The sequence below is a fragment of the Bradysia coprophila genome, unplaced genomic scaffold (assembly GCF_014529535.1).
Source record: "Bradysia coprophila strain Holo2 unplaced genomic scaffold, BU_Bcop_v1 contig_232, whole genome shotgun sequence".
In the NCBI taxonomy this organism is placed as follows: Eukaryota; Metazoa; Arthropoda; class Insecta; order Diptera; family Sciaridae; genus Bradysia; species Bradysia coprophila.
Genome location: NW_023503493.1, coordinates 818338 through 844083, shown reverse-complemented (window position 1 = coordinate 844083; position 25746 = coordinate 818338). Strand labels below are relative to the sequence as shown.

The window sequence follows — 25746 nt, the reverse complement described above, 5'->3', positions numbered from 1 at the left end:
TTTTCTAATTAACATTAATGATACAGGGAAGATAATTTATTTATCTAAATTTTCACGAATATACGAAATTAATCAATTTTAATTTAACAGCACAACATTTAATAGCGCTACATCAATTCGTTAACAACAAAAAAGTGAAAAAAAAATCAAATTCTCCTTAAATAATAACTAGGCCCCACCTCTTGGGTGGGTCAGGTCCCTTGACTGTTTTTTTTTCTGTAATTCCAGCCTTAGTTTTCTAACCATTTTTAAATGAGGTGGTGTTTTTGAGATCACAAAATTAAAGTCACATGAAAAGGTGATGTCTCTTTTATTCAGAAAACAGCAGTCATCACATGCTTCATTTTACTCATATTTATTTAATTTCCTGAAGAAACAAAAAGAGCTATGAGTTGAAGGTCCAGCGAGCGATGTCTTACTCCTAAGTTGAGTCTCCTATATAGTCTACTAAAAGCGCTGAACAGGTGGCGCATTTCTTGCTTACCTCTTGAAAAAAAAAACTCATGTGAATTACGGCTCTGGCAAAATTCACACTCGTGCAAACACTTTAGGAACGAAAAATTTCTTTCAAGAACGCGATTTTACGCAAAAATTGTCGTATATCGCAGATTACCAGTCCAATAAAGTCCAATGTTCGAATTTAACCACATGAATTACGATACTGGTCGAAAACACTTAATATTTTCAAATCTGCGATTTTCGAAGCCTCTGAGAATTACTCGAGTTATCGTGTTATCAAGCAAGCAAGATTGTTCTAGACTTCTAGATTGTTCGACCAGAAATCCAGATTCACTTACTCGTCAAATAATTTTTTTTTCTGGAAATCCGTTGCAAAAATGTCGCGGTAACAAGTTGTGTTTACAATTATACTCCAACCTCACTACTCCAATATTATCCATCTACGAACTTAAAATCGGGTAAAAATTACTTAAGTTATCACGATAACAAGGAAAAGCGTCTGAGTATAATTTGGCGTATTTCCTGCCTACCTCTTGAAAAAATATAACTCGTGTGAATTACTCGTTCACACTCGTTCAAACATTTTAGGAACGAAAAAAATTCTTTTAAGAATACGGATTTCACGCAAAAATTGTCGTATATCCCAGATTACTATTCCAATTAAATTCCAATGTTCGAGTTTAACCACATGAATTACGCTACTGGTCGAAATTGATTTTTGAAGCCTCTGAGAATTACTGGAGCTATCGGTTTCTCAAGCAAGCAAAAACTCTTTTGGGAAGTACTTCTTAATTGTTAGACCAGAAATCCAGAATTTCACTACTCGTCAAATAAGAAATTTTTCTGGAAATCCGCTGCAAAAATGTCGTGGTAAACAAGTTATGTTTACAATTACTCCAAACTCACTACTCCAATATCATTCTCTGTCAATTAAAACAAAAAATTTGAAAATCGGGTAAAAATTACTCAAGTTATCGCGCGGTAACAAGAGAAAGCGTCTGTGTAGAATTTCTCCCATCTCGTTGTTCGAACATTATCCATCTGCAAACTCAGCCTCAAGAGTTTCAATCTTCGTCGATTAAAACAAAATCTTTGAAAATCGGATAAGAATTATGGAAGCTATCGCGGTAACAAGTATAAAATTCTCTTGAGAATTACTCCCATCTCATTACTCCAATATTGCCCATCTACGAACTTAACCTCATGATTTTCATTCTCCGTCGATTAAAACCAAAATTTTGCAAATCGGTAAAGAATTACTCGAGCTATCGAGTCCACAAGGAAAAGCGTCTGTGTAGAATTTCTCCCATCTTGTTGTTCTAACATTATCCATCTGCAAACTCAACCTCAAGAATTTCAATCTTCGTCGAATAACACAAAAATTTTTAAAATCTGATAAGAATTAGGGAAGTTATCGCGGTAACAAGGAATAAAATTCTCTTGAGAATTACTCCCATCTCATTATCCCAATATTGCCCATCTACGAACTTAACCTCATGATTTTCATTCTCCGTCGATTAAACCCAAAATTTTGCAAATCGGTAAAGAATTACTCGAGTTATCGAGTCCACAAGTGTACGGACGTTTTCTGTATTTAACGTTTTTTGCCAATGTAGAACATTTTCAAAATATCAAAGTGAACTTAGCGTTACGGACATTTAAGGGTATTTTCTTTCATAAGACCCTGACTTTCAGTCAAGGGAATAATAAAAAGGACTGGTGCGTTGTGTGTGTCAAAGTGTGTAGAAATTATCAGTCAAAAATTGAAATCCTTTGTAAAGTGTTCAAAATGCCAAAATCCAAACAGAGATTTTGATTTTCGTTTGATTTCGTATTATTTTACGAGACCCCTGCTGTGTCCAGGATAACTGGCGCCGTATACATGATAGATATACGTTTGAAGAAACTATATATACGTACACACCATCATCATAATCGTGGCTTAACGATAGAAAATTTATATTGTTCACACAGACGAAAATCTTAGATTAAGCACCAAATGACTAACAGTTAGTAGGGGCAACATCGTTTAGTGTCAAGAAAAAACCAAAAATTTTGAGCGGATTGACCTAACCTAAAATACAATTTTTGTAAATTTGTAGCCTACATTTAGGCGGGAAAATGTTCGTTTTTTGATTAAAGGAAAAATTGGCTTGAGGGTGAGAACTTATTCCACTTGGAGAAACCTGTGCAGATTGTGTAAATTTATGTAATTTCCACAGGTTTCTCCAAGTGGGACGAGTTGTCACCCATAAACCAATTTTTCCGTTAAAAGTAACATTTTTGCGTGCTAAAATGGCTTCCCTTAAAAAAAAAAGATTTTGGTTCAGAGAAATCATCAGAAAACGAATGTTTTTCCGCCTAAATGTTGGCTACAAATTTGCTCTTAAGTTATGTCGCTCAGGTAGTCCTCTGAAAGTTAACTGTGATGTTAACGACCGATTTTGATCGATAAGAGCTGTGACTGTTCCGATCAAAAGTTGTCTATACCGTCTGTCAAAGTGACGTTTGAGACGTCAAACAAAACAGATATTCGAATTAGTCACAAAAACTATAAATTTTCCTCACTTCTATTAGTGGAATAGAGCTGAAGCAAAATCTACGATTTGGTGACCATTTCGCAAATTTATTTTTGTTTGACGTTTAAAATGTGAAAGTTGTCATTAAGAGCAATGGCCACTTTTTGCAAATTTGTGGCTTTTTAAAGGAGACATTGGCTTGTGTATGATAGCTTAACCCACTGGGAGAAACCTGTGCAGATTACACAAATTACACAAATTTACACAATCTGCACAGGCTTCTACCAGTCGAATAAGTTATTAACCACAAACCAATTGCTCCAATGGTTTTACTTAAAAAAAAAGATTTTGATTCAGAGAAATCATCAAAAAATAAATATTTTTACGCCTAAATGTAGGCTAAAAATTGTCAAAAAAAGTCTATTGCTCTTAATGACAACTTTCACTGACAAGATAGTTGCGACTGCCGGGATCAATAGTAGGTCTATTATGTATGTCAAAGTGACATTTTAAACGTCAAACAAAAATAAATTTGCGGATTGGTCACCAAATCGTAGATTTTTCTTTAGTTCTATTCCACTAATAGAAGTAAGGAAAATTAACGGTTTTTGTGACTCATTCGAATATCCATTTTCGTTTGATGTTTAAAAAGTCACTTTGACAGATGGTATAGACAACTTTTGATCAGAACAGTCACAGCTCTTGTCGATCAAAATGGGTCGTGATCCTCACAGTTAACTTCCAGATGACTAACTGAGCGAGAAAACGGACCCTTTGCAAATTTGTAGCCTATATTTAGGCGGAAAAATATTCGTTTTTTGATGATTCTCTGAACAAAAATCTTTTTTTGAAAAAGTGAACTATTAAAGCACACAGAGGTTTCAACATTGGAGAATCTCTAAGTGTGTTAAGTTATCAACTCACAATAGTATTTTTCGACGAAAAGTAGAATTTTTCATTATTAGTCTTAAGCTTAACGTAACGAGGCGAAGTCGAGTATGACAAGCTTAAGACGTGTCCTGAAAAAATTCTGCTTTCGTCACGAGTCACGAACTACGTTTTCTGTGCCGTAAGGATCATAATGAGACGAAAAACAAAACAAAAACATAACAACATTTTCAGCTTTTCTTAGCAATCACTTTTCGATCGTAGGTGTAGTGACGAAATACGTCGAATTATGATTCTAAGGATTCTAAGACACAGAAATCAATTTTTCCTTTAAAAGTGACACATTTTTGCGTCCTCCAATGGTTTTTTCAAAAAAGATTTTGTTTCACAAAAATCATCAAAAAAGGAATATTTTTCCGCCTAAATGTAGGCCAGACGTATCTACACAAATTCATCGGATTTGGGTTACGTCATATGAGTCATTCAGTGTGTACGTGTACATCATTGCAGCCACCAAACTGCAACTACACAAATTATGAAGCCTGAGGAAACTTTAAAAGCAATGGGTCCTTTACACATTTGTAGCCTACATTTAGGCGGAAAAGATTTTGGTTCCGAGAAATCATAAAAAACGAATGTTTTTCCGCCTAAATGTAGGGTCCATTGCGTCCATTGCTTTTAATATAGATCGATATATTATCCTAAAGTCACCCGGTCGATGCTGAAGGATTATATTTTGGACTCTAAATAATACAAATTTCGCCGCCGACTATTGATCAGATTTTCGATTGCATTAATAATCCGTTGAGGATTAAAATCTAATCTAAAACTTTCGTCTGTGTACGTTTTAATGGTAACCGAAGACGGTAATTAATTTCCCAAAAACAACAATTAAGATGGAAAAGCAATTTTAAAAATTAACTCATATCACTCAAAAGACAGTCGGACAAACATTTCTAATAAATAATTATGCCATCAAAACTGATCTCTGACAAACGAAAACAAAACAACAAAAAAATCGAAAAACCATTTCGATTGGCCCATATAATAATCCACTCAAATGTTATTGTATTATAATTGAAACCAATTGCACCCGAAAAGAATGAATGACTGGAATGAATGAAATATAACGAGAGAGAGAAGAAAAAAAGGTTGCGTGACAACATGTTGGCGTTTATGGCATTTATTTAATATCAAATCAAAATAGGTATTGCTTTGCACAGATTTCAACTCCGTCAAATAAATCACGTTATATGAATATGATATAATGCGGCAATCAGAAATAAAAAGTTTTTTTTTCGGTGGAATTGTTGCCTGAAATGCAGGAATGACATTTTAATTAAATATGTAACTTCAAACATCAAAGAATGATCTATCCTCCCTTGAAAAACACGGTTTTTATTACGGAAATGGATGTATATTGGAATTTGTTACAGTATGACTTGGAATATTTGGTAATTATAGGTGCAGTCACTTAAAGTCAATGCAGATCGAATCAGTTATTCAAGGATCAGCTAATGTGTATCCCATGTGTCCATATAAATTGCAATATCATTCATCTTCTAGAGTGATAACGGAGAGTGATTTTGGATTAGTTAAACCTACCTGGTCTCGAGGGCAATTTCAAATTGAGAGAAAATGCACGAAAAAAAAATATTTTTAAGAAAATCGGGTTTTACAACAGTCGCAAGCCAAATTGCATATTTTCCCCAAATCTTCCTAGGCCAGTGCAGCGAAAGTTGAATTCATTGTAGCTGGCTTACTACTTCAACAGTGCGTTTGCAAAATTCATGCATTCATGCATACTTAACACTCTATAAAAGAGCGGAAAAAGAAAGAGAGAAAAAGACTGGTCTTGATTGTAGATGTGTCAAAATGTATGTGTAAAAGCCCAGTTAAGTAAGAACAAACCAGGTAATTTAACTGAGCTTTATGGGGGCACACTTTTTTCGACAATCTCTTTTATCACTCTACTATGTTGTATGATCACAGAGACTGAAATACTAAACTTACCTTGGATGGTATGCTTATGGAAATATTGAATGACAATTACCCAAAGGCAAGTTGAAATTAACTGGGCTTAGGTATTCTCGCTGTAATCACAACAGTCTACAGAGTGTTAATAGAGAATGTCAAAAAAGTGTACCCCAATCAAGCTGAAGCAAGTGAAGCAAGTCCACTACCAATAATGTTTTAAATGGTTCCTGAATTTTGGGACGACAGATGATTTTTGGAATTTTGTGATTACAGATGATTCCTCTGGCACTTCCTAACTTCCATCGGATTTTTTGATGGATTTGAGTTATTTTCGACATGAGTGTGGTGTTCCAAGGTTGGTTCCTAAAATTTGGGATGAGGGATGATTCCTCTGGCACTACCTAACTTCCATCGGATTTTTCGATGGATTTTGATTATTTTCGACATGAGTGAGGTGTTCCAAGGTTGGTTCCTAAAATTTGGGATGAGGGATGATTCCTCTGGCACTTCCTAACTTCCATCGGATTTTTTGATGGATTTTGATTATTTTCGACATGAGTGAGGTTTTCCAAGGTTGGTTCCTAAAATTTGGGATGAGGGATGATTCCTCTGGCACTACCTAACTTCCATCGGATTTTCTGATGGATTTGGGTTATTTTCGACATGAGTGTGGTGTTCCAAGGTTGGTTCCTAAAATTTGGGATGAGGGATGATTCCTCTGGCACTTCCTAACTTCCATCGGATTTTTTGATGGATTTGGGTTATTTTCGACATGAGTGTGGTGTTCCAAGGTTGGTTCCTAAAATTTGGGATGAGGGATGATTCCTCTGGCACTACCTAACTTCCATCGGATTTTTCGATGGATTTGGGTTATTTTCGACATGAGTGAGGTGTTCCAAGGTTGGTTCTTAAATTTTGGGATGACAGATGACTCCTCTGGCACTACCTAACTTCCATCGGTTTTTTTATGGATTCGGGTCATTTTCGACATGAGTGAGGTGTTCCAAGGTTGGTTCCTAAATTTTGGGATGACAGATGATTCCTCTGGCACTACCTAACTTCCATCGGATTTTTCGATGGATTTGGGTTATCTTCGACATGAGAGAGGTGTTCCAAGGTTGGTTCCTAAATTTTGGGATGACAGATGATTCCTCTGGCACTTGTTGGCACTTGTGACGCAATTTTTTTTGTAAAATTGTTTTCTTACAAATTTTTAAATTGAAATTCTTCTCATGATACAAAATTTTGTCTATTTAATTGTGGCTAAGGCTGAAAAATTTATTTACAAAAATTTACTCGTTCCATTTCGGTTTCGTAATACGGTTGAGCCATTTAACATCTGGTCTCACAAACACCAATGTGGGCTTTTCACTTCCATAAGCTGACGGCTCAAAGCAGCCACTATTGTGCGTATAAATTCCCTTCAACACAAAATGCTGCGAATCCTTTTCCCGTTGACAGGCCAAAGCACTGCCAAAATCAAAATTACAAGCATTCGAATCAGCTACAGCACACGCCGAAATGTCAGGATTGAAATTTTCGCTACCCAGCGTTCGCGTACAGTCTTCTGCTGGAATAAATGTTAAATTGGTGTACTGTTCAATGGCATCTTTCTGGTGTATCCTCAGTGCCTCTCGACCCCATCCGGTGATGATGCACAATTTTTGATCACCTGTATCCGGTAAGTTGTCCGATCCATCCAAACACAACGGCCGAATGTGCTCGTCGAACTTGTAATCACGCTCCAAATGTAACACAGCCAAATTGTGCGACAATTTTGTGTGATCGTAATCCGGATGCAGTGAGATGGACTTCAAGCGGACAAGTTGAAACGGTTTCCCCTCGTCATCACTACCCAACTTCCATTCGCCGCCTTTGGTCAGCACATCGATCGACTTCTGTTCGGCTACACAGTCGGCGCTGGTCAGGACGAAATTCTTTTTAATGATCACACCACCGCACAGCAACGATTTTGTGCTCTCACGTAAGATCATCGCCTGCCATGGGAATTCGGCAAAATTGGCGTTTAACGGTGTGGGTCCTTGTGGTGATGTGTTTAAGCTTCGAATGGCACATTCGTCGGCATACTCTGAATCCCATGGTTTAATGGTACAGCAAACAGTTGTGGCATGACAGAGGTCCGTCTAAAATATTTGTTCTAATTAACTCACTAGGAAAAAACTCGTATGTGACACGGTGACCTTTGACCTTTCGTTATGAAAAAAAATGTCTGGGCGCCAATTTTGAATCACTTACATAGTTATAGCTTCGTGGAAGGCTGTTACCTTCTATGAATCCACTGTCGCACTGGCTAGGGTACACACATACTTTCCCTTTTCCATTACAAGCGATTGTTGCCTCTGCTGCATCTGCTGCCTCCGATACAAAGTCAAGTCCTTCTTGTTCTGCAACTGGTGAAATTTTGAAAATTAACAAAACGAAGCCCTAAACACAAATATCACCCTACCTTGTGCCGTTGCACAACTAAGCAATGCCAGAAAGAAATATGAAAAATTCAAACACTTCATCGTGCTGTGAACCAAAAAAAAAATCGAAAGTACGAACAGTCGCTGGTCTCGTGTGATACTGATCGAAATTGATGTCATATGTCTTGTGATGCTGACGATGATGATAAATAAACAAATCCGAATGATGGTAATAAGATGTTCCACGAAAACCAGTTTTTAATTTAACCAAGTGGCTTAAAAGCTGTACGTACACTACACACACATTGTGTATTTTAACATAACAATAAAAACGGTCAGCCGTAGTTCTCCGAAAGTTCAATGCAGCTTTCGTAGATTATGATTTTGTCGATCCTGTTCTGATATGTAAAGTTCTATCAATCGTTCACATAAGACCATCAAAACAAGGTTCAAACCACCGTATTTCGTTGATATTTCAATCGTTTTTATTCTGGCAAATTATACAAGTTTGTCTTGATCCATGATTGCTTGCTTCATGCGGAAGTGAAACATTGCGTAGCAGTTCGCCGATGCGAAAGTTGACTATTTTACGTGAAGAATATTTTCGCTTTATTTTCTTATAGGTCAGACAAAAGACCAGAATAAATTGAATGGAATAAGTACCTGGCTAAGACTGAGATACGAATTACAATTTTCTTCAAGGGACACTTACTACTAAACTCCAACACTCATTCTGATTGACCTAACACTTCTTCACAATTTAATTCGATTAAAAAAAGTTGATGTCATACTTCCAGCCTAATTTCTAATCTGAATTGCAGATCTAATTCCTGTTTCCTGATATAACTTCCAGTACCAATTTCCATTACCAATTTCCAGCACCAATTTTCCAGTACCAATTTTCCTGTACCAATTTTCCAGTACCAATTTTCCAGCACCAATTTCCAGTTCCAATTTCCAGTTCCAATTTTCCAGTACCAATTTTCAGTTCCAATTTTCCACAACCAATTTTTCAGTACCAATTTTGCAGCACCAATTTTGCAGCACCAATTTTCCAGCAACAATTTCCAGTTCAAATTTACGCTACCAATTTCCAGTACCGATTTCTAGTACTAACTTTCAATACCGATATTCCATTACGGTATTTCCAGTTCCAATTTTACTGTATCAATTTTCCAGTACCGATTTTCCAGTGCCAATTTTCCACAACCAATTTTCTTGTATCAATTTTCCAGCATCAATCATCCACTACTAATTTTCCAGTATCAATTTCCAGCTCCAATTTTCCGGTACAAATTTTCCAGCATCAATCATCCACTACCAATTTTCCAGTATCAATTTCCAGCTTCAATTTTCCGGTACCAATTTTCCAGTGCCAATTTACACTACCATTTTTCCAGTACCAACTTCTAATACCAATTTCCAGTTGCAATTTTCCAGTACCAATTTTCAGTTCCGGTTTTCCAGTTCCAATTTTCCACAACCAATTTTCCAGTACCAATTTTGCAGCACCTATTTTGCAGCACCAATTTTCCACAACCAATTTCCAGTTCAAATTTACGCTACCAATTTCCAGTACCGATTTCTAGTACTAACTTCCAATACCGATATTCCATTACTAATTTCCAGTTCCAATTTTACTGTATCAATTTTCCAGTACCGATTTTCCAGTGCCAATTTTCCACAACCAATTTTCTTGTATCAATTTTCCAGCATCAATCATCCACTACCAATTTTCCAGTATCAATTTCCAGCTCCAATTTTCCGGTACAAATTTTCCAGCATCAATCATCCACTACCAATTTTCCAGTATCAATTTCCAGCTTCAATTTTCCGGTACCAATTTTCCAGTGCCAATTTCCAGTTGCAATTTTCCAGTTACAATTTTCCAGTACCAATTTTCAGTTCCGGTTTTCCAGTTTCAATTTTCCACAACCAATTTTCCAGTACCAATTTTGCAGCACCAATTTTGCAGCACCAATTTTCCACAACCAATTTCCAGTTCAAATTTACGCTACCAATTTCCAGTACCGATTTCTAGTACTAACTTCCAATACCGATTACTAATTTCCAGTTCCAATTTTTCTGTATCAATTTTCCAGTACCGATTTTCCAGTGCCAATTTTCCACAACCAATTTTCTTGTATCAATTTTCCAGCATCAATCATCCTCTACCAATTTTCCAGTATCAATTTCCAGCTTCAATTTTCCGGTACCAATTTTCCAGTGCCAATTTACGCTACCATTTTTCCAGTACCAACTGCCAGCACCAATTTCCACTTGTACGCAATAGTTAGTTGTCCTGTCCATTACATTCGTTCAACTTGAAACTGCTCTCCATATTTCAGTCTCTCCATTACTTCTCCTTGTATTATCTCTATTAAAATGGCTTAAGGTCGCAACTGTGAGAACTATAATGAGCTCAGGTACATTCTACAAAATGCAAGAGAAATTCTTCCAAAAATTTCTAAGAATTTCGTACATAATTCTGAGAATGTAAAGCAGGTAACGCTGGTATGATCCCTATATGGCTTCACTGCCCTACAACGCATAAAAAAAAACTTAATACAAACATTTACTCTCTCAAAATCTTTCATTTCTTTTGCACTAAGTTTTTTATGTGTTTTGTAGGGCAGTACAGACCACTATATTTAGCTGAGACCCAGAGCTGATTGTATAGTTAGTATCGGCACTTCCGATTATCTATGAAAAAGAGTTGTCATTTATTTCTCTCTCCCATTTTTCCATATATCTTTGACGTATCGTGATCTTTGATGACAGTGTTGCCAGGCCAGCTTACACCTAAAGTGGCAATTATACAACTCGATCTGGGTCTAAATAGTTCAATATAGCTCAACATATATGTATGATGTTGCTTAGTTGCGCAGAGATTGAAAACGAAAACCTTGACCATTCCTCTAGAATAGTATTTATTCGACGAAATATCTTAGAGCCATTAGATTTCTTCACTGCATATCCCTCGAGATTCATCCAAAATCATATAAAATTGTTGGTGCAGTTCACCCCTTTGTGGAGCTTTCCAGTTGATTTTATAATTGACTTTATTACTTGTCAAGTTTCGAGAAATGCACATTAACGTCTGCATTATTCAAAAATAAAATTGCCTGCACTCATGACAGACATATATTGAACGAAGGATATTCGCGAATAAATTTCGAAAAGATTTTGTTGTCAATAAATTTTCCCTTTTGCGGTTCCCCGCGGGATATATACACACAAGTAGGTTAAACTTTGTACACACACATTAAACAACAGTTAAGTTAAAAATAGAATGGAAATTATTTTTGTCGTTTCGAGGGTATTAATGACAAATCGAAAATGGCATTAATGATGCGACAAGTTTACAACAAGTAAATTTACATTAATTCCTGCAGGATATTAACAAAGTCAAACAAAAGCTAGCATGCCCGCATGTTTGTAAGCGGGCGTGACGCAAGTTCACTTCCAAGAAAGTTAACAAATGGGACTAAGGAACACATCTACAGCAACTTCCGACTGTTTTTTTTTTGATGGATTTGGGTTATTTTCGACATGAGTGCAGTGTTCAAAGATTGGTTACTAAATTTTGGGACGACAGATGATTCCTCTGGCACTTCCTAACTTCCATCGGATTTTTCGATGGGTTTGGGTTATTTTCGACATAAGTGAGGTGTTCCAAGGTTGGTTCCTAAATTTTGGGATGACAGATGATTCCTCTGGCACTACCTAACTTCCATCGGATTTTTCGATGGGTTTTGGTTATTTTCGACATAAGTGAGGTGTTCCAAGGTTTGTTCCTAAATTTTGGGATGACAGATGATTCCTCTGGCACTTCACAACTTCCATCGGATTTTTCGATGGGTTTTGGTTATTTTCGATATAAATGAGGTGTTCCAAGGTTGGTTCCTAAATTTTGGGATGACAGATGATTCCTCTGGCACTTCCTGACTTTCATTGAAATTTTCGGTGGATTTGGGTTATTTTCGACATAAGTGAGGTGTTCAAAGGTTGGTTCCTAAATTTTGGGATAACAGATGATTCCTCTGGCACTACCTAACTTCCATCGGATTTTTCGATGGGTTTTAGTTATTTTCGACATAAGTGAGGTGTTCCAAGGTTGGTTCCTAAATTTTGGGATAACAGATGATTCCTCTGGCACTTCCTGACTTTTATTGGAATTTTCGGTGGATTTGGGTTATTTTCGACATAAGTGAGGTGTTCCAAGGTCGGTTCCTAAATTTTGGGATAACAGATGATTCCTCTGGCACTACCTAACTTCCATCGGATTTTTCGATGGGTTTTGGTTATTTTCGACATAAGTGAGGTGTTCCAAGGTTTGTTCCTAAATTTTGGGATGACAGATGATTCCTCTGGCACTTCACAACTTCCATCGGATTTTTCGATGGGTTTTGGTTATTTTCGATATAAATGAGGTGTTCCAAGGTTGGTTCCTAAATTTTGGGATGACAGATGATTCCTCTGGCACTTCCTGACTTTCATTGAAATTTTCGGTGGATTTGGGTTATTTTCGACATAAGTGAGGTGTTCAAAGGTTGGTTCCTAAATTTTGGGATAACAGATGATTCCTCTGGCACTTCCTGACTTTTATTGGAATTTTCGGTGGATTTGGGTTATTTTCGACATAAGTGAGGTGTTCCAAGGTCGGTTCCTAAATTTTGGGATAACAGATGATTCCTCTGGCACTACCTAACTTCCATCGGATTTTTCGATGGGTTTTGGTTATTTTCGACATAAGTGAGGTGTTCCAAGGTTTGTTCCTAAATTTTGGGATGACAGATGATTCCTCTGGCACTTCACAACTTCCATCGGATTTTTCGATGGGTTTTGGTTATTTTCGATATAAATGAGGTGTTCCAAGGTTGGTTCCTAAATTTTGGGATGACAGATGATTCCTCTGGCACTTCCTGACTTTCATTGAAATTTTCGGTGGATTTGGGTTATTTTCGACATAAGTGAGGTGTTCAAAGGTTGGTTCCTAAATTTTGGGATAACAGATGATTCCTCTGGCACTACCTAACTTCCATCGGATTTTTCGATGGGTTTTAGTTATTTTCGACATAAGTGAGGTGTTCCAAGGTTGGTTCCTAAATTTTGGGATAACAGATGATTCCTCTGGCACTTCCTGACTTTTATTGGAATTTTCGGTGGATTTGGGTTATTTTCGACATAAGTGAGGTGTTCCAAGGTCGGTTCCTAAATTTTGGGATAACAGATGATTCCTCTGGCACTACCTAACTTCCATCGGATTTTTCGATGGGTTTTAGTTATTTTCGACATAAGTGAGGTGTTCCAAGGTTGGTTCCTAAATTTTGGGATGACAGATGATTCCTCTGGCACTTCCTGACTTTCATTGGAATTTTCGGTGGATTTGGGTTATTTTCGACATAAGTGAGGTGTTCCAAGGTTGGTTCCTAAATTTTGGGATGACAGATGATTCCTCTGGCACTGCCTAACTTCAATCGGATTTTTCGATGGATTTGGGTTTTTTTCGATATCAGTGTGGGGTTTTAAGTTTGGTACTAAATTTTCGACATGGGCGAGGTGTTCCAAGGATGGTTTCTAGATTTTGGGATTCAGCGAGATTTCTTTAGAATTCTCTAACTTCCATAAGGTTTTTTAATGTTGTCAAAAAGCCCTTAAAGGATTAATGTGACGCAAGTTCCTTATCTTTCTTACAAAATATCTGATATTACTGAGGTTGACGCATTCTGCGTCTGTACGCAAAAGTTTTATCAACAAACAATTGACCCAAAAAGTTTTAGTAAGAAAATTTTACAAAGAAATTTGCGTCACAAGTGGCAGATGTTGAGGAAACTATTGTTAGGAAAATAGTTATTAACTGAAAGAATTTAAGCGGAAGAAACCCGAATCATCTGCCACTTGTAATTTTGTTTTGTAAAATTTTCTCTCTAAAATGTTTTGTTGATAAACTTTTGCGTTCAGGCGCAGAATGAGTCACTCTTACCGATATCAGTTATTTCCTTAGTAACATAAAGGACTTGCGTCACATCTACCCTTTAAGGGTTTTTTGATAAATAGTTTCCACCCCTGAAACATCAAACTATTCGCATTTCAAATATTAACTTTAAACTAAGCCCGAGCAAGCATCGCAGTTTACACTACAACCCCTCGAAAAAAATAACATCAAAAGCTCCACGAACTGGTTTTCCATTCAATGGTATAAGCATACGTTTTATAAATATCTATTGATCTGTATACCACATTAAGTATCGTGCCAAAGTGTCTCTCTCTCCACCGAACAGAAGCGAAAAAAAAACAGCAACAGCAGAAGAGTATCGAATACACACTCAAATATCCAAAATGTCTTGGCAAACAAAATTTTCACCGAAATATCAACCATAAATATTCAAACGATTATACAAATCTGACAGCCTATTTTCATGTCATCGCATCGGCACAGGCATTATGCTGTATTATCAATTTTCCATGGCATCCGAAGCATATTGTGTGTTTGTAATATCGAATGTATAACGCAGTGAAGAGAGCGAGTGGCATTATTGTTTCTTAACATCAGCTATTTTACACCTGTTTTTGTTCCCTCCGATTGACGATACAATCTCCCTCTCCCTCACCTCGCCCTCACCAGTCGAATGGATAAATATATTAATTTTTGCGATTTCGCTTTTCCTCTTCCCCCCGCTAGATAAAAGAGGTTGCCCGCGCGCGTTCATATTATTTTACATATAATTTCTTGTATGGTTGCTAATAATCTATCTATCTGATGTATAAATAAACATATAAAACGGAAAAAGGAATTTTACGTTTTTACCCAAGTACGGTTTTTGTTCCAGCTATACACATTTGCGTTATACTTAAGTTCATTCAAAACAAAAATTTCTATAACATTTCGATGTACCTATCAACCTATATAATACAGCTGTAGGTACAATATACTAAGGGGGAAAACCACCAGCCGAAAATGTGTTCCACTCGCTGCACTGTTATTTCTTCTTTCTCTGAGATGTAGCGAGCACCTAAACCGATCGAAGGTCAAGTCAATGAGACCAGAGATGTATCACATTTCATTCCATTAGGTGACGTCAACGTCAAGCAAAAGTGCTTCGAGTGACAGCTGTCAAATAGAGTACTATTTTGTGTGAAAAAAGAACTTTTCCACATTTTTTGCAGTGCCAAAATTTGTTTGATACACTGTCCAGTTTCGGGACTCTGGAGTACTACTCATGCGTTGAAGTGCGTTGGTGACGTCCGTAAAGTATGTATCGCAGAAGAGTCAGGACCGTTGACCTTTACATTGTTTTAATTCCAATTGTCAAACAAACGGCAGGAAAATGGATGCAAAACGGACCACTGTGGATTCAACTTTACCAGATAAATGACAACAGGTGGCGCTACACTGATACCAGAATGAATAAGTCGAATGACGTTTCACAGCCATGCATCCAATACGTCATGATTTTACATTGCATTTTGACGTATTGAATGCATGGCTGTCAAAGTGTTAAACGTCATTCGACATATTTATTCTACCTGTAGCGCCACCTGTCATCATTTCTCAGAAAAGTTTAAAGTTGGTGACATCACTGAAGTGACAACGATTAGCCTTTTGTCGCTTTTTCTGGCGAGATCTTAGCGAGAAAATGCAATTTCCAACTTTTCTTCACAAGTTCTTTCAGCTGTCAACTACTGCCTGTGACTTGGAAGTTGGAGAAAATACAAAAATTTCGTCAAGTTTCATTTTCTTGTAAATCAGAGAAATGATAAGTTGGTACGCCTGTGGAGAGATAGAATGTGCATGAGGATGACAGCTGGGCGCTATCGAAGATGCAGGCCCAAATGAAATTCTCTCACATAGAATTTAGCTATCATCCTTCATGCGCATTCTATCTTGCCACAGGCGGACCAACTTATCATTTCTCTGTTGTAAATCTACCAAGTTAGGAGTTCGGGTCGTTTTCGATTAAAAATGTTTTCAATGTACATGTCAACGAGTAAAGTAAACAAACGCTAAAGGTAATGTAAACCCTCAGCGGATCAGAGAATTTTACGGATCCTGACTGTCAGATGAATTCATTTCTTTAATGTTGCCATCGACACATTTTCGTGTGTTGTTGCACCTGCTAAGTTTGTATGTAATAAAATTCACCTCACCACTAGCTGCAAACTTAACGCAAACAAATATTTCTATCAGAGAAATGATAAGTTGGTACTACTGTGGCGAAATAGAAGGGACCTGTGAATGACAGTTGGCTCAGATGGGAGCAAATGTTAGAGAATTTGTATGTAACTGGCTTCCATTCTCTACCACAGAAGCCAACTGTCATTCCAATGTTCCTTCTATCTCGACACAGGCGTATCTCGACACAGGCGTATCTCGACACAACTTATCATTTCTCTGTATTATATACTTCGGTGAACGAGAACAGAAGTGAAGTTAGTTCTGGAAAAATTTTAATTCAACAAAATTCGAATGACATGTATGTCCCAATGTCCCGCTAATTCCCTGCACGATTTTCCCCTCGCATAACATCAGCATTATAAACGGATATCGTTTCGATGCTGTTTATACATATTATAGAAAGAAAAGCTGGAAAAGCTTCAAAAGGCAAACAGTCTGTCGTGAAAATGTTTCGAATAACTGGCATATCGCGATGAAAATCCGCGGAACACAGTAACGTGTTTTGATTTGTAAGCGCTTTTATTGTAAACGAAGCAAAATTTTCGGATCGAAACAAAAGTTTAAGTTTTTAATGCAGTTACACACATTATTTGCTGGGTGTTGGTTTGGTGCATTTATAGCGGTAATTATAACGATTATTGTTTTGGTGAAATTTGTTCATTTCGTTGTTTGTTGTTGTTATGATACGATGAAAATTATTTAATTGAAGTTAAATGTGAGTTCAACGAACATTTAAATTTAATGGAAGTTTGAGCCAATTATTTAAATGTTTAGTGCAAATTCAATGAATAGATTGTGGAAATTGTCATCGTCACTACCGCAAAATCGGCGATGGCACTGCCTTCGAGTCGGTCTTTTAAGATACGAAATTTAAAAAATCCAAATTTTGTGGATTCCAATCCACAATGGAATCCACAATTTGTTAGGAAATCAAATTTTCGATCACATTGTCTATGAAAATATTGTTCGGTGAAGTGACAGATGTGACCGACTTGCCGACAGCGTCAATCATTGAGAGTCCTGTGAAACAGTGCTCAAATCCACAATCTATTAAATTGTTAAACTAGTTGGGTGGACGATGTTAATCGAACTAGTTACATAACTGTCATAACGAATCCAGATCCCTTATCTTTCTCCAAGTTCTGGTTCTAATACAAAATTTTAGCCTTCATCCATTGCTTGCACGTATCTTAATCAAACGCCAAATCTTTTCTAAAGGACAAGGCATATCATGGCTAAATTCGAGTGTTTGAGGCAAAATCTACTACTTCTCTGCGTTAACTAACTCAATCTACGACAAAAAAAGAACTCAAATTTGAGGTCGTTACTTTCTGTGTCGTTGCTTTCAACGCAATCACATAACAGGCACAAGAACAGATTTTTTTAAAGGGAAATTTGACGTCTTATTTTGTATGGAACGTTCGTAACACAGGAGTCTATACCAACTGAATTTATATGAGAATTTTGGACTAGTGCCTGTTCTTGGAGTGCGTTGATGCTTTTCATTCTTATCATGCCAGCACGTTAGGAAGCGTTCCTGACGTAAGTCCACTACCAAAAATGTTTTTTTTTGACGGCGGAGCATATTTACAGCAACTTTTTGACTTTCACCCTTAACTCCAACGACCCCAAAACTTACATATTTCGAATCTGGGCATCCATACGAGTTCAACGGGCTACCACACGTTTAAGTAGGTTACGATTTGGCAGAGACATTGAATTTCGTAATTTTGGTTTTTGTATGAAATTAAACAAAATTTCGTTTTTTCAGATAGCTCTAGTTGCCTACGTTAGTTAGTTAGTTAGTTCCTATATCTTGGGAGCTAGAGCTCCCAAAAGCCTCCATACAAATGCGAAATGTGTGTGTTGTTTTGGGATTTTTTTTTCTTGTTGGAAATTGTGGGGATCATCAAGTATTCACTTCCACTAGGTTGGTTCCTAAATTTTGGGATGACAGATGTTTCCTCTGGCACTACCCAGCTTCCATCGGATTTTTCGGTGGATTTTGGTTATTTTCGACATGAGTGAGGTGTTCCAAGGTTGGTTCCTAAATTTTTGGATGACAGATGATTCCTCTGGCACTACCTAGCTTCCATCGGATTTTTTGATGGATTTTGATTATTTTCGACATTAGTGTGGAGTTCCGAGGTTGGTTCCTAAATTTTGGGATGACAGATGATTCCTCTGGCACTTCCTAACTTCCATCAGATTTTTCGATGAATTTGAGTTATTTTCGACATGAGTGAGGTGTTCCGATGTTGGTTCCTAAATTTTTGGATGACAGATGATTCCTCTGGCACTACCTAGCTTCCATCGGATTTTTTGATGGATTTGGTATATTTTCGACATGAGTGAGACGTTCCAAGGTTGGCTCCTAAATTTTGGGATGACAGATGATTCCTCTGGCACTTCCTAACTTCCATCAGATTTTTCGATGAATTTGAGTTATTTTTGACATGAGTGAGGTGTTCCGATGTTGGTTCCTAAATTTTTGGATGACAGATGATTCCTCTGGCACTACCTAGCTTCCATCGGATTTTTTTATGGATTTGGTATATTTTCGACATGAGTGAGACGTTCCAAGGTTGGCTCCTAAATTTTGGGATGACAGATGATTCCTCTGGCACTTCCTAACTTCCATCAGATTTTTCGATGAATTTGAGTTATTTTTGACATGAGTGAGGTGTTCCGATGTTGGTTCCTAAATTTTTGGATGACAGATGATTCCTCTGGCACTACCTAGCTTCCATCGGATTTTTTTATGGATTTTGATTATTTTCGACATTAGTGTGGAGTTCCGAGGTTGGTTCCTAAATTTTGGGATGACAGATGATTCCTCTGGCACTTCCTAACTTCCATCAGATTTTTCGATGAATTTGAGTTATTTTCGACATGAGTGAGGTGTTCCGATGTTGGTTCCTAAATTTTTGGATGACAGATGATTCCTCTGGCACTACCTAGCTTCCATCGGATTTTTTGATGGATTTGGTATATTTTCGACATGAGTGAGACGTTCCAAGGTTGGCTCCTAAATTTTGGGACGAGAGATGATTCTTCTGACACTTCCTAACTTCCACCAGATTTTTCGATGGATTTGGGTTATTTGCGCAAAAGTGCGGTGTTCCAAGGTTGGTTCTTAAATTTTCGACATGAGCGAAAGATAAATCGGAAAAAACTTTGAGTTTTCTAGCCACTCTTTGAAAGTTGTTACGGGTTCAACAATATTACCGGTTCAAAACAAAAACAAAGGTGACAGTTCGGGGAAGAAAATTTGCTTCTGTTCTCCCCTGTCAAAACAAGAGGCGAGAAAATAGACCTTTTCTCTATCAAAGTGTCATTTGACAAGACGTCAACAAAACGACATTTTCTCATGACCTTTTGAGTGGAGAAAATAGGGTTAATCCCACAGCAAACTTGAAAAATAATTTTTGCTGTTTTAGGGCAGGGAGCAAGTTGGTTTCAACGGATAAGTTATAGAGTTTCATAAGTAGATTATTTTAGAGTCCCAACAAAATGGCCGACAGCAGCCATCTTGTTGAACGCCTCGCGAACGATAAAAAACCTTCCCTCCACGAAATGTTATTTTTCCGCCAACATCCTCTTAAAACCAAACGAACCTCACGCAAAATTATCTCAAATCCTTCCCATATCTACTTGATATAAATTCAATAAGACAAAATGCATTTCATTTTCAGAAATAGTTAGATACAACAACATTGGTAGATACATTGACTGTTGCTTTTATTGACCAAAAAAAAAATCTCAAATTATTTGTCTGTCTCCAGTTAGCATTTAAAACTTAATCCCCGATGGTTCTAACAGAATAATAAAAAAAAATCATTTGGAATGTCTCACCTGTCACATCATTCACACATAATCAAATTCATATTTATTTACACAAAACGAAACCTCTCATATTCCATAGGTTTTTGGTACGGAGAGATATACTTAGGCTGAGCTGGTGTGTGTATTATAATGCTATCAAATGTTTAATTCATGCTTCAATTATTTGAAATTAAATCTAATTAGGACAAAAAAAATGCCTCGTATGAATTTGGAACGTTGTGTAGTCTAGTCACCCTTGCTGGAATGTTCTTGTCATTGTTGAATTCTGAAAGATTTCAAAAATGCTGGATTTGACGATGTCTTTAAAAAAAAAAAATTATTGGCATCGTCACACTATTCGAAACGCAGTTAAATCTATCCAATTTCATTTTTATTATAATTCACTAATTCGCTGCATATTGATATTCATGTATACCGGATCCTTAGTTCTATTAAAAGGTTAAAAGGTTAAAAAGAAATCTATTAAGTCGCTTCTAATCAAGCTTGTAGCGATTTTGAGACCAGAACCAGACTAGTATGACAGTCTCCTAGTTTCAAATTGAATGAAAAAGAACGAAGATCGAAAGAAAAAATTAAATCAAGTCAAATCAATCGAGGGAAAAATGCTTCATTTGTGTATGTAATATTGTAAGCTATGACCTAAATATATTTTAGTGAAATAACATGTCGTAAGCATTTAATTTTTCTAAAGCACTGACTGCTGTTGCTGTTCCTAAACCAGCAGCAAAAATCTTTGTTCTTGTTCGGCACGACTCTCAACTGTATCAGATTTCATGTCATAAATATTATTGAAATACATTTTTTTGTCTTGTATCTATGGATGGTATACACATTGTATAGGTATAGTATATAGAGGATATATAGTGGATGTTTGAGATTTTTTTTTATTGTTTGTTTTCTATGTTGTTGCGAGGCAATATGTTCTGGCGAATTTTTCGCTTGATTGTCTAATTGCAGACTTAAATTTTGAGTTGTCAGAATGTGAACACGTAGAAATGTCTGTAAAACATAGTCGGTTCGAGGTGCATGATTTCCGAACCGAGCCAAACCACAAAACTTAACATATTTTTATAAATAAACTTTTTATTAGAAACACGGCAGAAATATTAAGGTATAAGCAAGTTTGTTCCTTCGGTTGATTAATTTCTTTGGTCCAAAATCTACTACTTCGTATGTTTAAGCATATACAGATTAAACACTGGTCAAAGCGTACTTGCTCCCTTTGGTCATCTAGAACTTTTTGGCCAGAAAAAGTTTTTTTTTATTCCATAACTTATGCACGTACTGTGTCTATTGCTCTTATTACTTATGGATGCTGATATCATCTGATATCGACAGTGACATATCTAAGCAATGTGATGTTAAATTACACATGAACACTAAATGAAGTAATAGATTTTGTATCAATCTATCGAAAAAAATCAAATCAAATGACGTAATAGACTCGATAATGATAGGGGTGATATGATTGACGTCTGTGAACATTTAGTGATCTTCAACGAACCTGATTGAATATTGAATAATGTTTTGGGGAAATGGGAGTATCGTCTACTAATGAAATAATTTGGTAGGAATCAATAACGATTTTTAACTGCGACTGACGTTTGCAAAAAATTTCCTGATTTTGTAGTCATTTAGACTTTCACCGTTGAATAATTGCTTTAATTTATGGCCGGGATGTGTTCTTCATTGATCGTGTTACGAGTCTCGCGTTTGCAATTTGGTTCTTCTCTTCTTGTGTTAGATCGTGTCGGTGTTGTCTTTGTCGCTTCTGACCGGAATTTAGGAATTTTTTAAGAATATTTAGTAATTTTTGGAATTTTTAAGGAGTTCTAAGGCATTTTTGTGAAGTTTTACTGCATTTTTAAGGAGTTGTTAGACATTCTTAAGGAGTTGTAAGTGTTTTTAAGGAGTTCTAGACATTTTTAAGAAGTTTTTGCATTTTCAGGTAGTTTCTAGACATTTTTAAGGAGCTTTAGACATCTTAAAGAAGTTTTAGGCATTTTTAAGAATTGCATTTCGCATTTTCAGTGAGTTCTTAGGCATTTTTTAGGGATTTTTTTGAACATTTTTAAGACGTTTTAAACGAGTTTTAAGTAGTTTTAGGCATTCTTATGGAGATTTAGACAAATTTAAGAAGCTATAAGGCATTCTTAAAGAGTTTTTAGACATTCTTAGGAAGTTGTATGTGTTTTTAAACAATTTAGGCATTTTTCAGAAGTTTTTAGGCATTTTTGAGGGAGTTTTAGACATTTTAAAGATTCTAAATTAGTTTTTAGACATTTTAAAAGAGTTTTAGGCATTCTTATGAAATTTTAGACAACTTGCAGAAGTTTTTAGGCATTTTTAAGAAGTTTAATTGTATTCCTAAGTAGTTCTTAGACATTCTTAAGGCGTTTTTAAGGAGTTTTAGGCATTTTTAAGAAAGTTTCAGATATTTTTAAGTAGTTTTAGGCATTCCTAATGATTTTTAGGCATTTTTAACGAGTTTTAGGCATTCTTGAGAAATTTTTGGAATTCAATTACTAAAATATGTTATCATACAAATGGCTGTTGATGATTTCTTCTTCGATTTTTTAAAAGTTGCCAACGAATATCGCATCTCAAACTGTTTTTCTATACTAAATTTTTGCAACGATCACAATAGTCATGCTCTAAAAGAATTCTGGAAAAGATAGGTACGACGAACGTGAGAATTTTTTTTCAATTTTTTTATTTTGCTGCAAACACTTATCGTGATCAACAACCCAACAATATAATAGTGAATATCACAGGTGTCGGTTGTTTGTTAATTAAAACATATTTTCGTTTTTCGAATAATATTATAAAACCATAACAACAAACCCTTCATCCATCCGAAAAACCTTCCTCAAATTATTCTCTATGCCATTCAAATCTTTCGATCACAAAAACTACAGGTGACGAGATGACGCATATAGAAGGCACAATAAAACATGAATTTGATCTCAATTCTTTTTTTTGTTCTCACATGATATCTGAGTGAAAAAATGTGGAATTATTCATTATAACAACGAAAAAAAACGAAGAAGAAGAAGAAGCATTCATTGGCGAAAAAAACAACAACTCAAAACAACATGCACGTCATTACAGAAAATGGATGAGTGCTAGCTGGTCCATGTATATAATAATGTTCTAAAATGCATACACACTCGAAAAAACTGCATTTTCTGAAATGATTTTCAACAATTCTTTTCCCGAATGTGCATAATACCACTGTCTTTGAATGCATTTTTTTTTCTATTTTTTGAGCACAACTGTACCAATTTTAACAAAAAGTATATAGCCTTTTCTAAGAATTTGGCATCCAGCTGCCCTTGCAAGATTTCTAAAATAGTTGAACAGAGCAGCATTCAGTTTCAGTTGCGTCCATATAATGTACTAATGGTATATGAAGATATGAGAACGGTTTTAGGTAAGTGAAAGTATTGGCATAATCAGGACAATGACAATCAATGGCTATATTCGTATAACGTTTTGTACCCTAATTATTCTCCTTCTCCTTCTCCTTATTCTCCTCCTCCTTCTTCTTCTACTCTCCTTCTTCTTCTTCTTCTCCTTCTCCTTCTCCTTATTCTCCTCCTCCTCCTCCTCCTCCTTCTTCTTCTTCTTCTTCTTCTTCTTCTTCTTCTTCTTCTTCTTCTTCTTCTTCTTCTTCTTCTTCTTCTGAATCCTTACTGTTTCCACTGCTTCATGCAGTTTTAGATGTAGTTTAAGGCGACGTCATGATAATGTGGCTTCAAACTTTATGAATTTTAACACAAATATCCGAAAGTCCGCCGCACATTGAAATAAAGAAATCACCCCGTCACCTGTTCGGAGTATTTTCAAGTGTAAGGTGCTAGGTGCTCTACCTCCGATTTAATAATGAGCTGAAACCGCGTTAATTGGTATATTTCTATACGTTAGCAAGTCCATAGGATTACATCCGGCTCTAATGTTACCTCCGCCTAAAGTTTGACTCAGACATGTGTACACAAGATTCATTATGAATGGGTCGCATCGTTCATTTCATTTCATTCTGTGTATACTTTTTAGGGTCGAAAAAAAATGACCCGGGGATGGAATGACAGCTTTTTCACGTAACACAAAAATGGAAAAGCGAACGCACTCCACATTTTTATGAACATATCTGTCATTCTGATTGGATCATCTGAATCCCGGCAACAATCATTTTGGGCAACAACCACCGCAACTACTCAGACTATGAAGTCTAACTGGCCAGTTAGAGAGCGACGTCTGGGCAACGTACAATGTCAAAATTGACACTACAACAAAAGAATTCTGTTAATTTTGCCACTATACGTCGCTCTATAAATCCACAGTAACTGTGCATTCACACAGCGATGCGAAAGTGACAGATGCGAGAAATTTTTCTTTTGTCCTAATGTCAAAGAACGAAAGAAAAATTTCGCATCTGTCAATTTCGAGTCGGTGTGTGTAGGTACAGTAAGTAGAAAAAACCTGCAGAAAATCGAAATCTCAAAATGGCGGAGCTTTCATTCTAAACCAGGATGTGTAGTAAATGAAGAGCTAAACGGAGTGAACTTTAAATGGCCTGACCCGATATTTGACAGACGTGACTCGGTGCTCAGAGAGATTATTGATCAGAAATTCCCGCCGTAAGTGCGCTTTAGAATTTGAATTTCCGAAGATCAATGAATTAATGAACCATTGAATTAATGTATGGTTTCCACTCAACAAAAAGTACTCTGTGAGAGAGCCGTGAGAGAGCAAACTGTCAAGTAAACAAAGCAAAAACTGAAGAAAAAAAATCAATTTTGTCTCTCACACGGAGTACTTTTTCGGTAAGTGGAAATTAAGCATAAAAAATAAATTTCAACGCATTCATTAATGAAAATAAAGCGATTTGAACAAATACAACGCAGCCTTTGATTTGGTTGTTGTGCGTTACATTTTGAATTTGCATCGGATTTACGGTGTGAATTTGGTTCATTTTTTGTGTATCAAAATTTCAGTCCACCTCTGTGCCTCTTATATGCGTACGAATAGATATACAAAATAGATTCACATAAAATATCCACAACATATTTTCACTATACACATTTTCAAAATTCCATCTCTTTCTCATTCTACACCTACGATATAAATTAAGGGATGAAAATAGATTTCACGCACGCATATATAGTTACATATATACACGCAGCAGAGAAACGATGACTAGAATGGACGGAAAAAAATTTATGATTATTTTCTATTATTCTTACCTTTACGAAAAAAAAAACGAAAAAAAAAACATTTTTTAGCTTCATCGGTGAAACATGATAGGATTATGCGTTGTGTTTTTTCAACTCTATTCTAATAATGGCCATAAAATAACCGTCGTCGTTATGGCAAACGAGAGAACCTGTAAATTCTGATTGTTTTTCATTTTAAGAGACAGAATTTTAATGATTTACAACAGAAAAACTTG

General features: G+C 36.3%; 2 protein-coding genes across 3 annotated transcripts in view; one reads left to right on the top strand and one right to left on the bottom strand.

The window, feature by feature from the left end:
* Positions 1-7092: 7092 nt before the first annotated feature.
* LOC119075802 (inactive serine protease scarface-like) lies at positions 7093-8426 on the bottom strand. The gene is made up of 3 exons (XM_037182369.1): positions 8311-8426; positions 8100-8254; positions 7093-7987 (listed from the first exon to the last, which is right to left on the bottom strand). Exons 1-3 carry the CDS (start codon positions 8369-8371, stop codon positions 7136-7138), a joined length of 1068 nt encoding a protein of 355 aa, XP_037038264.1. The 5' UTR covers positions 8372-8426; the 3' UTR covers positions 7093-7135.
* An 8470-nt stretch (positions 8427-16896) lies between these two features.
* The window catches only part of LOC119075812, a 29435-nt gene continuing 20585 nt past the window's right edge, over positions 16897-25746 (top strand). The window contains exon 1 of one of the 2 annotated variants that reach the window (XM_037182379.1): positions 16897-17070. The gene's annotated coding sequence lies outside the window, so the exon portion shown is untranslated. Of the gene's footprint in view, positions 17164-25746 lie in introns of both variants that reach the window. The other variant, XM_037182380.1, reaches the window with a different exon arrangement.

Coding starts and splice junctions, on each gene's coding strand:
- LOC119075802 (XM_037182369.1), bottom strand. CDS start 8,371: ATGAAGTGTTTGAATTTTTCATATTTCTTTCTGGCATTGCTTAGTTGT. Junction 8,255..8,310: donor TAGTTGTGCAACGGCACAAG/GTAGGGTGATAT, acceptor AAATTTCACCAG/TTGCAGAACAAGAAGGACTT. Junction 7,988..8,099: donor TTCCACGAAGCTATAACTAT/GTAAGTGATTCA, acceptor CAAATATTTTAG/ACGGACCTCTGTCATGCCAC.